Source organism: Bos taurus, chromosome 6 (genome assembly GCF_002263795.3).
Source record: "Bos taurus isolate L1 Dominette 01449 registration number 42190680 breed Hereford chromosome 6, ARS-UCD2.0, whole genome shotgun sequence".
Taxonomy (NCBI): Eukaryota; Metazoa; Chordata; class Mammalia; order Artiodactyla; family Bovidae; genus Bos; species Bos taurus.
This window is the reverse complement of record NC_037333.1, coordinates 85,036,951-85,051,974: the sequence shown is the minus strand read 5'-3', so window position 1 is coordinate 85,051,974 and position 15,024 is coordinate 85,036,951. Positions and strand designations below refer to the sequence as shown.

The 15,024-nt window shown below is 40.5% G+C and overlaps 1 protein-coding gene across 1 annotated transcript in view; it reads left to right on the top strand.

Annotated features, from left to right (window-relative positions):
• The window catches only part of LOC782370 (UDP-glucuronosyltransferase 2A3), a 57,913-nt gene that overhangs the window by 11,208 nt on the left and 31,681 nt on the right, over positions 1–15,024 (top strand). The window contains 2 exon segments of the mRNA XM_015471669.3: positions 6,971–7,117; positions 10,657–10,804. Coding sequence (XP_015327155.2) covers positions 6,971–7,117; positions 10,657–10,804 — 295 coding nt within the window.

The window sequence follows — 15,024 nt, the reverse complement described above, 5'->3', positions numbered from 1 at the left end:
GGCAATGGCACCCCACTCCAATCCTCTTGCCTGGAAAATCCCCTGGGCGGAGGAGCCTGGTAGGCTGCAGTCCATGGGGTCGCTGAGAGTTGGAGACAACTGAGCAACTTCACTTTCACTTTTCACTTTCACGCATTGGAGAAGGAAAAGGCAACCCACCCCAGTGTTCTTGCCTGGAGAATCCCAGGGACGGGGGAGCCTGGTGGGCTGCTGTCTATGGGTCGAACAGAGTCGGACACGACTGAAGCGACTTAGCAGCAGCAGCAAAGTTTGCATATCTTTTAAAAAATTATTCATGAATCATAAGTCAAAGTATACATTTTAGTTATATTTTCTTTTATTCACACACGAAAATTGCAGTTGTCATTTTATCTTTTTTGTATTCATTGAAATGACAGACTTTCACATTTATTCTAATAACAAATCTGTATATTCTTTTGGAATAAACAGAGAATTTCAGATGATCTAAACAGACACTCAAGAGCAAAAACTCAGGATGGGAAATCACCACAGGAACCAGTGCCTGGGTAGGAACATCTGAAATGTAATTGATGAATTGCTAGAGATTCACTGTGGATAATTCTGAGAGAAAAAACCCAATGGGATCCAGTCATATGTGGGTCCCCCAAATATAGTAAGTTTTACTTTCAGGAACTCAAGCAATTTTCCATATTAAATATCAGAAAAAAAATCTCTTGCTTTCAGTGAGAGGAGGCAGAAAGGAAGCATTCTGAAAGAAGCCAGAACACTGTTCTTACCAACAAGGTCTGTCCTCAAGGTAAATTAATTGGGTGCACAATGTGCTGGGAATATTATCAGAGCCTAACTGACCTGGGGCAAGAAAAACACCTTACTCCAGGCCCTTCTTGACTATTTCATGGAAAAAGGATATTTTAACTCCCGACCATCCTGCTCCATATAAAATGGAAAAAAAGAGAGAGAGAGAGAGAGAGAGAGAGAGAAATAGTTGTGAAGAGTCCAGAGACTTAGACTAATACTAAGGCTAATCCTGGAGAAGGCAATGGCACCCCACTCCAGTACTCTTGCCTGGAAAATCCCATGGATGAGGGAGCCTGGTAGGCTGCAGTCCATGGGGTCGCTGGGAGTCCAACCTGACTGAGCGACTTCACTTTCACTTTTCACTTTCATGCATTGGAGAAGGAAATGGTAACCTACTCCAGTGTTCTTGCCTGGAGAATCCCAGGGTTGGGGTAGCCTGGTGGGCTGCCGTCTATGGGGTTGCACAGAGTCAGACAGGACTGAAGTGACTTAGCAGCAGCAGCAAGGCTAATCCTAGGACTTTAGAATGCTTCTCTGCCCAATTTACCACCACATTAAAAAAAATCCATTTACAATTCTACCCAATACAACATGTCTGGGTATCAAGAAAAAAATTACAAGGCACATCAAAAGGCAAAAACACATTTTGAGTAGACAGAGCAATCATCAGAACCAGAAATGCCAAGAATGTTGTAATTATCAAAGCAAGGATTTAAAACAACTCTGAGTAATATGCTAAGGGCTCTAATGGATAAAGTAGACAGTATGTAAGAATAGATCACCTGTATAAGCAGAGACATGCAAAACCAAAAAACAGATAAATACATTGTAACAAAAATGAATTCAAGAATGAAATTATACTAATTCTATACAGTCATTTTTAAAGGATTGAAGTTGAGGGAATAATTTCTAACACATTCTATGAGAATTGTTTTTGTTTCGTTACTAAATGCTGTCTGATTCTTTTGTAACTCCATAGACTGTAGCCTCCCAGTCTCCTCTGTCCATGGGATTTTTCCAGGCAAGAATACTGGAGTGGGTAGCCATGTCCTCCTCCAGGAGAATCTTCCCAACCTAGGGGGTGAACCCATGTCTCTTACATCTCTTGCATTGGTAGGTGGGTTCTTTACCACTAGCACCACCTGGGAAGGCCTTAGTGCCCATCAATCAGTTATTTATATAATTCTCCACTGTATTCATAACTCATTTTGTGTAATATAATTATAGGAAAAAGATTGGCAGTAAATTTTAATTCCATATTTTTGTTTTACCAGTCCTCAGTATGACATTTAGAATGTCTTAGGAAATCATATAACAAATTTTGCACACTTTTGCACAATTTTGTTCTTTTCACATTTGATTGACTTTGCATTTCACACTGTGCATAACTACTTCAAATAGAGAATTCTAGTGAACACTTTAAAGTTGGTCTTTCTTAAAATGTGGCCTGCAGTTTTCATCAGTAACTTTACTTAAGGACTTAGTAATCAAGGCAGGATGTCACACACATGGAACAAGACATGACAAGAACATAAACATATTGGTAAAAAACTGAGGCAGTGATCTCATTTAATCTCCAACATTTTCAAGTCAATATCCTTGGAAATTGCCTCTTTACTATCAATTGACTCATTGCCTATGTTACTTCAGACATATATCCAAACACTACAGATCAGATCCAATCAGTCGCTCAGTCATGTCCGACTCTTTGCGACCCCATGACTCGCAGCATGCCAGGCCTCCCTGTCCATCACCAACTCCCGGAGTTCACTCAGACTCACGTCCATTGAGTCAGTGATGCCATTCAGCCATCTCATCCTCTGTTGTCCCCTTCTCCTCTTGGCCCCAGTCCCTCCCAGTATCAGAGTCTTTTCCAATGAGTCAACTCTTCGCATGAGGTGGCCAAAGTATTGGAGTTTCAGCTTTAGTATCATTCCTTCCAAAGAAGTCCCAGGGCTGATCTCCTTCAGAATGGACTGGTTGGATCTCCTTGCAGTCCAAGGGACTCTCAAGAGTCTTCTCCAACACCACAGTTCAAAAGCATCAATTCTTCAGCACTCAGCCTTCTACACAGTCCAACTCTCACATCCATACATGACCACAGGAAAAACCATAGACTTGACTAGATGAACCTTTGTCGTCAAAGTAATGTCTCTGCTTTTCAATATGCTATCTATGTTGGTCATAACTTTCCTTCCAAGGAGTAAGTGTCTTTTAATTTCATGGCTGCAGTCACCATCTGCAGTGATTTTGGAGCCCAGAAAAATAAAGTCTGACACTGTTTTCACTGTTTCCCCATCTATTTCCCATGAAGTGATGGGACCGGATGCCATGATCTTCCTCTTCTGAATGTTGAGTTTTAAGCCAACTTTTTCACTCTCCACTTTCACTTTCATCAAGAGGCTTTTGAGTTCCTCTTTACTTTCTGTCATAAGGGTGATGTCATCTGCATATCTGAGGTTATTGATATTTTTCCTGGCAATCTTGATTCCAGCTTGTGCTTCTTCCAGTCCAGCGTTTCTCATGATGTACACTGCATATAAGTTAAATAAACAGGGTGACAATATACAGCCTTGACGAACTCCTTTTCCTATTTGGAACCAGTCAGTTGTTCCATGCCCAGGTCTAACTGTTGCTTCCTGACCTGCATACAAATTTCTCAAGAGGCAGATCAGGTGGTCTGGTATTCCCATCTCTTTCAGAATTTTCCACAGTTTATTGTGATCTACACAGTCAAAGGCTTTGGCATAGTCAATAAAGTAGAAATAGATGTTTTTCTGGAACTCTCTTGCTTTTTCCATGATCCAGCAGATGGTGGCAATTTGATCTCTGGTTCCTCTGCCTTTTCTAAAACCAGCTTGAACATCAGGAAGTTCATGGTTCACATATTGCTGAAGCCTGGCTTGGAGAATTTTGAGCATTACTTTACTAGCGTGTGAGATGAGTACAATTGTGCGGTAGTTTGAGCATTCTTTGGCATTGCCTTTCTTTGGGATTGGAATGAAAACTGACCTTTTCCAGTCCTGTGGCCACTGCTGAGTTTTCCAAATTTGCTGGCATATTGAGTGCAGCACTTTCACAGCATCATCTTTCAGGATTTGAAAGAGCTCAACTGGAATTCCATCACTCCACTAGCTTTGTTCGTAGTGATGCTTTCTAAGGTCCACCTGACTTCATATTCCAGGATGTCTGGCTCTAGGTCAGTGATCACACCATCATGATTATCTGGGTCATGAAGATCTTTTTTGTACAGTTCTTCTGTGTATTCTTGCCATCTCTTCTTAATATCTTCTGCTTCTGTTAGGTCCATACCATTTCTGTCCTTTATCAAGCCCATCTTTGCATGAAATGTTCCTTTGGTATCTCTGATTTTCTTGAAGAGATCCTTAGTCTTTCCCATTCTGTTATTTTCCTCTATTTCTTTGCATTGATCGCTGAAGAAGGCTTTCTTATCTTTTCTTGCTATTCTTTGGAACTCTGCATTCAGATGTTTGTATCTTTCCTTTTCTCCTTTGCTTTTCGCTTCTCTTCTTTTCACAGCTATTTGTAAGGCCTCCCCAGACAGCCATTTTGCTTTTCTGCATTTCTTTTCCATGGGGATAGTCTTGATGCCTGTCTCCTGTACAATGTCACGAACCTCATTCCATAGTTCATCGGGCACTCTATCTATCAGATCTAGGCCCTTAAATCTATTTCTCACTTCCACTGTATAATCATAAGGGATTTGATTTCGGTCATACCTGAATGGTCTCGTGGTTTCCCTACTTTCTTCAGTTTAAGTCTGAATTTGGCAATAAGGAGTTCATGGTCTGAGCCACAGTCAGCTCCTGGTCTTGTTTTTGCTGACTGAATAGAGCTTCCCCATCTTTGGCTGCAAAGAATATAATCAATCTGATTTCGGTGTTGACCATCTGGTGATGTCCATGTGTAGAGTCTTCTCTTGTGTTGTTGGAAGAGGGTGTTTGTTATGACCAGTGCATTTTCTTGGCAAACCTCTATTAGTCTTTGCCCTGCTTCATTCCGTATTCCAAGGCCAAATTTGCCTGTTATTCCAGGTGTTTCTTGACTTCCTACTTTTGCATTCCAGTCCCCTGTAATGAAAAGGACATCTTTTTGGGGTGTTAGTTCTAAAGGTCTTGTAGGTCTTCATAGAACCGTTCAACTTCAGCTTCTTCAGTGTTACTGGTTGGGGCATAGACTTGGATTACTGTGATATTGAATGGTTTGCCTTGGAAATGAACAGAGATCATTCTGTCATTTTTGAGATTACATCCAAGTACTGCATTTTGGACTCTTTTGTTGACCATGATGGCCACTCCATTTCTTCTGAGGGATTCCTGCCCGCAGTGGTAGGTATAATGGTCATCTGAGTTAAATTCACCGATTCCAGTCCATTTCAGTTCGCTGATTACTAGAATGTCAACATTCACTCTTGCCATCTCCTGTTTGACCACTTCCAATTTGCCTTGATTCATGTACCTGACATTCCAGGTTCCTATGCAATATTGCTCTTTAGAGCATTGGACCTTGCTTCTATTACCAGTCACATCCACAGCTGGGTATTGTTTTTGCTTTGGCTCCATCCCTTCATTCTTTCTGGAGTTATTTCTCCATTGATCTCCAGTAGCATATTAGGCACCTACTGACCTGTGGAGTTTTTCTTTCAGTATCCTATCATTTTGCCTTTTCATACTATCCATGGGGTTCTCAAGGCAAGAATACTGAAGTGGTTTGCCATTCCCTTCTCCAGTGGACCATATTCTGTCAGACCTCTCCACCATGACCCACCCATCTTGGGTTGCCCCACAGGCATGCCTTAGTTTCATTGAGTTAGACAAGGCTGTGGTCCTAGTGTAATTAGACTGACTAGTTTGAGTATGGTTTCAGTGTGTCTGCCCTCTGATGCCCTCTTGCAACACCTACCGTCTTACTCGGGTTTCTCTTACCTTGGGCGTGGAGTATCTCTTCATGGCTGCTTCAGCAAAGCGCAGCCAATGCTCCTTATCTTGAATGAGGGGTATCTTGTCACTGCCTCCCTTCCTGACCTTCAACGTGGGATAGCTCCTGTAGGCCCTCCTGCGCCCCCACAGCCATGGCTCCTTGGACGTGGGGTTGCTCCTCCCGCCTGCCGCCCTTGGCCTTGGGCGTAGGGGCGTGGGGTAGTTCCTCCCACCCACCGCCCCTGGCCTCGGGCTTAGGGGTGTGGGGTAGCTCCTAAACATTACAAAGTAGTAATAATTCTAAAAACAGGTTATCCATCCTAGGGAATATTTGATCACCAACTTTGAATAGAACCCTCAAGAAAGGAGCATTCAATTTTCTTTACTTAGATGTAAAACAGGTTTTCTGTGTATATAAGTGATTGACTGGATACTTGCAAATACATGTTTTTTTCTCCGTAATTTTCTAAAATTAATACTTGGAATTTTTCTCTTTCAAAAAACATCACTGAGAGATAACACTCAAATAAGTGTGTGATATTAGTAATGCATGCATGTGTACTCTACGTTCCAGAGATGATTGCATTAGGTATAAGTTACTCAGTGATTTCCTACTGAGAAAACAATGGAAAATTAGTGAAGTCATGATATTTGACTCAGCAAGATAAGGTAAACTGATATTTGTGAGATTCTTCAACAGTGAAAGTGAACAAGCAGCAGTGAAAGCTGAAACAAGCTGAAAAGTAGAAATAGAGGCCGAATGGAAATTAGAAAACCACTGAGAGTTGACTTGGTGTTAATAAGCTAGAACTACTCTGTCATCTGCATTTAACTGGGGAGAAACAATGAGTATTAAATCCATCAGTAATTGGAGTAGTGATTAAAATTTTTGATTGAATTTATTTCCTGAAAGAACTTATTTTTGTCAAAGAATTGCATTTTTATTTGATTTTGCTGAATTTATTTTTATTTTACACATTACTGTTCTTTCACTACCCAAACATTCTTTCTGCCTCCTTCCCACCTCCTATCCTTGTCTTCTATCCTTTTTCCTTTGTTCCTTCCCTCCCTGAATTCTTTCTTTCTTATTCCTTTGCATTTCCTTTCCTTTTAACATCTAGATGTGATAAGAAATCTAGAGAAACCACATTTATTGGTTTCCCCTGTAACACATCAGAAAATCAATGCTGCAATTTTCCCCCAGCAAGTATGTATGCCAATACCTTGGAGCAAACTTTATTTTCTCCAAGAAGACCCTCTATGCTATGTGAGACCATGGGAAAAGCAGAAATTTGGCTCATCAGGACCTATTGGGATTTTGAATTTCCTTGCCCATACTTACCGAATTTTGAGTTTGTAGGAGGTTTGTATTGTAAATCTGCCAAACCATTACCTCAGTGAACTCGGTGAAGATCGCTCAGTCACGTCTGACTCTTTGCGACCCCATGGACTGTAGCCTACCAGGCTCCTCTGTCCATGGTATTTTCCAGGCAATAGTACTGGAGTGGATTGCCATTTCCTTCTCCAGGGAACTTCCCGGCCCAGGGATCGAAGCCGGGTCTCCCACATTGTAGACAGACGCTTAACCGTCTGAGCCAGCAGGGAAGTCATTTCCTAAGGTAAGTCTATTACAGTAAAGGGATTTTTTTGTGTGTCTTTTATGATAAAATCTTTATTGTCCTTTAAAGTTTATGTTTCAATAACAGAGATATGCTGCTGAATGTCTTCAGTTTACTACTCCTAATATATTTTCAAAACCGTTGGGGTCTCATATGAATGTTGTTACCTTTTTTTTTTTTTTTCCCCTTTACATTGATATTTACGCAGAAGAATGAAGTCTTCCAAGTGACATGTTAAAAAATATAAGTGTCTTCATGTATTTACAGATATTGGATTGAAAGAACTTTGGAAATCACTAAAGAGCCTGCTGTAGTCTTCCTAACAAGCATGATGGACTTATGAATAGGGGTATTTATTATGATCAGCTGAGTGATAAGTTGCTTTAGTGAGTCTTGAGCAGACTCTTACTACAGACTTTGGTCAGTAAGAAGGTTATGTGTGGCTGGAAGATGTGAAATCAGACAGGGCTTCTTGGAGAGCAATGGACTTTACTCAGCCAGGAAAGAGTTGAAAAAAGTTTTCTGATGTGACAACGAATTCAATTTCAAATTCACTTTAAGAAGTGAAAATAATTTTCTGGTGAAGATTTCTAGAAACTGTCAGTCTCATCAGAGAGCATAAGAAATAAATCGGGAGTCCTCAACATAAATTAGAAACCATAAAACTGAGAAACCTAAATGTTGAATTGGTTCTTTATGACCATAATATTGGGTATTTTAGGGTGAAAAAGAAAATCATATATCCATATTTCAATATTATTAAAGAATAAATATGAGCTGCCAGAAATATTGGAAGGAAACATTTAGAAGTAAAAGGAAATAAGAGGTAAACATAGAAAGAATATTGTACTATATTAATAGGCAGTGAGGAGACAGATATTCATTAACCTGGGTGTAAGTGATCTGGTAAAGGATCTGCCCATGATATGGGAAACTTCAGTTCGATTCCTGGGTCTGGAATATCCCCTGGAGCAGAGATAGGCTCCAGTATTGAGCTTCCCTGGTGGTGCAGATGCTAAAGAATCTGCCTGCAATGTGGGAGACCTGGGTTCAATCCCTGAGTTGGGAAAATCGCCTGGAGGATGACATGGTAACCCACTCCAGGATTATTGCATGGAGAATCCTCATGGACAGAGGAGACTGGTGGGCTGCAGTCCATGGGGTCACAAAGTTGCTCACATGAGGGAGCAACTAAGCACAGCACAGCACAGGTAAATGAGCATAATCTCTGTAGGAGATAGCAGGGTAAGAGGTATTCCCCAGAGAGTTCCTGATTTTTCTTAAGGGTAACATTGATACTGAAGTTTAAATTTTCACTTCATTTGGAGGAGAACAGATGCATATATGTGTGTGGCTGAGTCCCTTTTTGCCCACCTGAAAATATAACAATATTGTTGGTCTGCTATACTGCAATATAAAATAAGACATTAAAAATTGTTTTAAATGAAATTTGTTAACTACAAATTGGCACTTACCAAGAGCATTGCCAATGACTGAACAACAAGGCATTTGCCATCTGCCTCTACTGAGATTGAATCCCATGCTGCTACAGCTGTTGATCTTCAACAATCCCTGAAGGAGTTCAGGATGGACTGAGGCACCCTGTGCTCCAGGGAATCTGGTGGGACAAGTCTTTAGATAGTTGGATGTTTTAGGAACAGATTTTATGATCTCAATCCTTACATCTCCTCATAGCTAGAGAAGCACTAAATCCCTCCATGGTGACATCAGACCCTCATGACTAACAAAAAACCTTTTGTAAATTGGGTACTTCGTGATATTGAAGTCCCCCTTCACCAAAACCTTATATATTGACTTTCCCCCACTGCCGCTTTGGAGCAGTCTCTCAGGGCTATCTGAGATGCTGCCTCCTGGGCTGCAGTCCTCATTTTGCCCAAAATAAAACTTAACTCACAACTCTCAAGTTGTACATCTTTTTTAGTCGACAAATTTCACTTCACGATTCTGAATATGTTTTCATACCAATCAAGTTATAGCTGAAGACAACAAGCTCTATTGACTTATTACTGGAGGTAGTAATACATTATCTTAAATAGTTAAAGGAACAGAAAGAGACATGACGTATTCCATGGCTCACCAGATAATACCATGCCACACTATTACATTTATCCTTCCACCCCCAACTTTTCACATGCAATTTCAGAAAAATAACAGACATGCTTCATAAGAGTGGGAAATTATTCTATTCTAAACCCAATTATTAATATAGATACTGGAGTAATATGAATACCAATCACGGCTTATGTCTCTGATGAAAAAATTATACCAGTCACAGAATAGAAAAGAACTGGGAGTTAAATCAAGACTCCTAATGAAACATGGTATAAGTGTGTAACTTTTAATATATCTGTGTGTGTGTAATTTTTTTTTTTCAGTCACTGTTTAGGGAAATGAGTCAAAATGGTAAAACACCAATTCCTAGGATATCAGATATTCTCTTAACATTAGCTAAGCTAAAAATAGCAGTCTACATTTGTTTATGGCACTGTCCTTCCCCTGGTAATTTTACTAGCTTTAAATTGAGAAACATCATTAATTGTAGGGTGACTATAAATATTTACAAAGAAATAACACATCTCAAGAGGGTGACATTCACATATACTCCATTTCTTAAAAGATCTTTTTTAGCCCTATTAATAAGTGAAACAATAAAGGTGAGTAAAGTATCCTGAACTAATAACAGGAAGTTAGATCAAGTTATTTAAAATATATTGCCTATAAACTGGTATGCTACAAATTTTAAAAGTCTAGTTTGAAACCCTTCTTGGGCTTCCTTACAAAAAATGTCTTTATAAATTTGCGAACAGGTCTGTTGGTTCATAAAATTAATTTTGAGAGGTGGGTGGCTCCAAGAGTAAAGAATCTGCCTGCAATGCAGAAGACCTGGGTTTGATCCCTGGATCAGGAAGATCCCCTGGAGAAGGGAGTGGCAACCCAGTCCAATATTCTTGCCTGGAGAATTCCATGGACAGAGGAGTTTGACAGGCTACAGTCCATGAGCTTGTAAGAATTAGACACAATTGAGTGACTAACACACACACCATGAGAACATCTGGCTCTTATCACTTATTCATTTTGGGTAATGATTTGGTTCCATGTCTTTAGGTGTAATCACTCATTATATACTTAAGCCATCATTTTCAGAAACACATTTCCTCTTAAGCAGACTAGATGGCTCTAGGTGGCAGGAGACAGACTCAGTCTAACAGTGTCTCTCACAAATCTCTCAAATCTGCCTATCTGGAGATGTAGAAGAGCCTCTTCCCACTAGGATCCTGCACTTGTGTAACAGAGAGAAATTTATCCCTGCAGGAAATGGAAGAATTTGTTCAAAGTTCAGGCGAATATAGTATTGTGATGTTTCCTCTGGGGTCAGTGGTCACATACTTCACAGAAGAAAAGGCCAATCGCATTGCCTCAGGCCTCGCCCAGATTCTAGAGAAGGTTAGTTCAAACTCCAATCCTTGTGAGTAGCCACTTTGCAAACTGGAGAAAATGTGTAGCTAATAGTACTCTTAAGATGAAAGTTGTAACTCATCCTTTACTGAGCAGAACTGGTACCACCTTTAAGTAAAAATGTCTCAAAACATTTAAATGTATGTGGGGCACATTTTACCATTTGCCTCCAGAGTCTTCACATTACTATGAAAATACATCTTTTTAGGAAATCACTTATTTTCAATGAAAAAGAGATGAAAATGTTAAGATTCTAGTAACTTTTTATTGTTTGAAATCTTATGACTTGTACTGATTCTTTCCAAAAGTTCTCAGAGGTGTCAGCTCCAAGGTCCAGGAAAAGAGAGGTAACACATAGAGAGGAATCACACTCAAGAATATTCTTTATATCTCTAGGCTTTATTAAGATTTAAAGTGTAGTTGGTTTAGAAATAGAAGCCTAATCTTTCTAAGTTGAATTTTCTATAATTAGAACAATTAAAAATCCTAATGCAATTGAAGAGGGAATTCATAGGGCCTGGACTTCACCTTAGGCCTGTTCATGCTGATCACGCTCAGCCACCCTTCCAATGGACTCTGAACTCTGTGTTTAGTGCCTATGAAAACAACAACAGAAGGATAAGACCCCCTCCAGACAGGGGAACCTTGAAGATCATATCTAGGTTACTCATCGCCTAAGAGAAAACACACTAATCACCCCTCCCTCCAGACAGGCCATAAATTTTTCTGTGTCTATTGGAGTGTAACCTTGGGCTTAGTGATTATTGGCTAATTGTTTGACTGTTTGAGCACAAGAGCACATAGCACGTGAATGATGGGGTTATTGGGATTGTATTTTCCTTGGTTTATGTAAGTCTCAAGGAATTTGGGGAGGTGGGTTCAGACATGTGCACATGGGGTATGAAAGATTTTCACAAATGCTGGTCAGGGCCCTTGGCTAAGAGGAGACTCTGCCTTGGGCCCGTGGGTGTAATAAACTGCACTGCACTATCTGCATTGTCCTTCTGAGTGAGTTTGTTTCCCGGAATGCGTGGCTACAACACTATTGTCAAACGGTGTATATTTTCTTCTTTATTGCATTCGATTAACTTTGTTTATTCTAGATTTCTACTCTTCATATATTCCCACTCACGAAATACCCTGTCTTTATATTTTTACTTCCCTGGTGGCTCAGACGGTAAAAGCACTTGTTTGCAATGCAGGAGACCCAGATTCGATCCCTTGGTTGGGAAGATCCCCTGGAGGAGGAAATGGCAACCCACTCCAGTACTCTTGCCTGGAAAATTCCATGGATGGAGGATACATGGATGGAGGATACAGACCATGGGGTCACAAAGAGTCGGACATGACTGAGTGACTTCACATAAAACTCTATAATTGTACTAATTAGGCCTGTTAAAACTCTGTATTTTTAATTTTAGCTGTTCTATTAAAAAGTTTGCTACCTATTAGTATTTAATCTGAAATTCTTCATGCAGAGTTTCAAAAAGAAAAAATTACGTAACAAAAAATTAGCATCCTAATGAAAAGTTGTTGCTGAACCACGAAAGACGCTGGGATTCTTGGCCTCCAGAGAAGAATTCAATCTGGAGTCAGGGACGAGGCTTAATCGCTCAGAGCTTTTGTGTAATAAAGTTTTATTAAAGTATAAAAGAGATAGAGAAAACTTCTGACATAGACATCAGAAGGGGGCAGAAATAGTGCCCCCCTGCTGGTGTTTAGCCAGATGTTATATAGCTACTAGCAGTCAGCTAATTAGAGAAAAGCAATGTCTCAAAACTCAGAGACTGGCACCAGTCCCCTCACCCACAACATGCATTTTGTGATAACATTGGCACCAGGTGAGTCATCTGGGGTCATAAAACGATTGGCATGAATCTTGAAGAAAGGCAGGTTTCCAAGTAAATACAGAGTTCCATTAACATAGATTAGGAGAACAATGTATGAGGAAAACATACTGGTTTGTCAAGTTTGTTCTGAGTCTTAGGGGAACCCACTTGAAGACAAGAGTCTAGGGTAAATGCGTAGGTTCGTTAACATAGCTTAAGACAAACATTTCCAAACAAGGATTAAGAATAACACATTGGTTAGCTCAAGGTTTGAGAAAAGTGAAGTTCAGCTGCAGCCAGGTGTCATCATGGCAACACAGATTTTCAAAAGAAACCTCTTTTTAAATTTGTATGGAGAAGCAGAAAAAATCTAACACTTGTATGTTTCCTCCTTCCACTTAAAGTGAAAGTGAAGTCACTCAGTCCTGTCTGACTCTTTGGGACCCCATGGACTGTAGCCCCAGGCTCCTCTGTCCATGGGAATTTCCAGGCAAGAATACGGGAGTGGGTTGCCATTTCCTCCTCCAGGGGATCTTCCTGACCCAGGGATTGAGCCTGGGTCTCCCGCTTTGTAGGCAGACACTTTTACTGTCTGGCCACCAGGGAAGTCAGTCCTGCCACTTAAGAGAGAGATAAAATATGTCTGACACTTGTAGACTATTTCCTCCATTTACAGACCTCTAGCCTTCCTGCCTGTTACCCTCTTACTAACAAGCTACTTCATTAAATAATAGAGTATAAGCAAATCCTCTATCTCATCCCCCCTTAAAAACCAAACTGACAGTATCTATACAATATTGAAATGGGCTAGAATAGTATGATTTAAGAAAACTAACAAGAGAATTGTTTTAACAGCTTTTCTTCAGTTCAGTTCAGCCTCTCAGTCGTGTCCGACTCTTTGCGACCCCATGAATCGCAGTATGCCAGGTCTCCCTGTCCATCACCAACTCCCGGAGTTCACTCAGACTCACGTCCATTGAGTCAGTGATGCCATCCAGCCATCTCATCCTCTGTCGTCCCCTTCTCCTCCTGCCCCCAATCCCTCCCAGCATCAGAGTCTTTTCCAATGAATCAACTCTTCCCATGAGGTGGCCAAAGTACTGGAGTTTCAGCTTTAGCATCAGTCCTTCCAAGGAAATCCCAGGGCTGATCTCCTTTAGAATGGACTGGTTGGATCTCCTTGCAGTCCAAAGGACTCTCAAGAGTCTTCTCCAACACCACAGTTCAAAAGCATCAATTCTTTGGCACTCAGCTTTCTTCACAGTCCAACTCTCACATCCATACATGACCACTGGAAAAACCATAGCTAGCCTTAACTAGACAGACCTTTGTTGGCAAAGTAACGTCTTTGCTTTTCAATATGCTATCTAGGTTGGTCACAACTTTTCTTCCAAGGAGTAAGCATGTTTTAATTTCACAGCTTAAGTCCCCATAAATAGACTTATTAAAATAAGCTTTACCTCTAGTGATTTAAGAAGCACAGATTCAATAAATGATTCAAACATCTTAAAAAAAAGAGAGAGAGAGACAGAAGAGAGAGAGAGAGACAGAGAAAGATAGAAAACAGGAGAGAAAAAGAAAGGAAGGAAGGAAGTGAGGGAAGGGAAAAACACAGCAAATCAGTCAAAAACCAGACAATAAAAATTTAAAGCTAATTATATTTTTGGAAAACATTACATTTGAAACTTAAGAGTTCAGATGCCCTCATGACAAGTAAATTTACATAGTCATATTTGTTTTAATGCCTTTTAACACTCATCTTCTGTCTAAACTCATCCTGTGTATTTTCTATTTTTCATTTACAATGCCACTTTCCAAAGACCTTCAAAAAAAAGAATAGACAAATAGCTTTACTTAATCTCAATGTTTGCAAACTACCTCTTTTGTATTGATATGCTCCTCTTCAACTTTTAGTTCTCTCAAACTAAATGGCTCAGACGGTAAAGTGTCTGTCTGCAATGCAGGAGACTCAGGTTCAATCCCTAGGTTGGGAAGATCCCCTGGAGAAGGAAATGGCAGCCCACTCCAGTACTCTTGCCTGGAAAATCCCATGGACAGAGAAGCCTGGTAGGCTACTCTGTCCATGGGGTCGCAAAGAGTCATACACGATTGAGCCACTTCACTGTCACTTTCACTTTCACTTTCTCAACTCTTACAGAAAGGAAAACCAGCTACAAGTATATGTGAGTGGGGTTACCCACACAGAAAAAATGCGGGTTTGTGCGCCACCTGCCGGTCATTCAGGGCAGAGCAGGGTGAATTTAGAGGATATGCGTGCCTCTCACCCTACTGGCTGAGATGTTAAGTCCCTCTGTCTGTCAACGCCCCCAGATACTTTGCTGATGGCACTAGTGATGCTCTGCTCCAGCCATGCCTGCT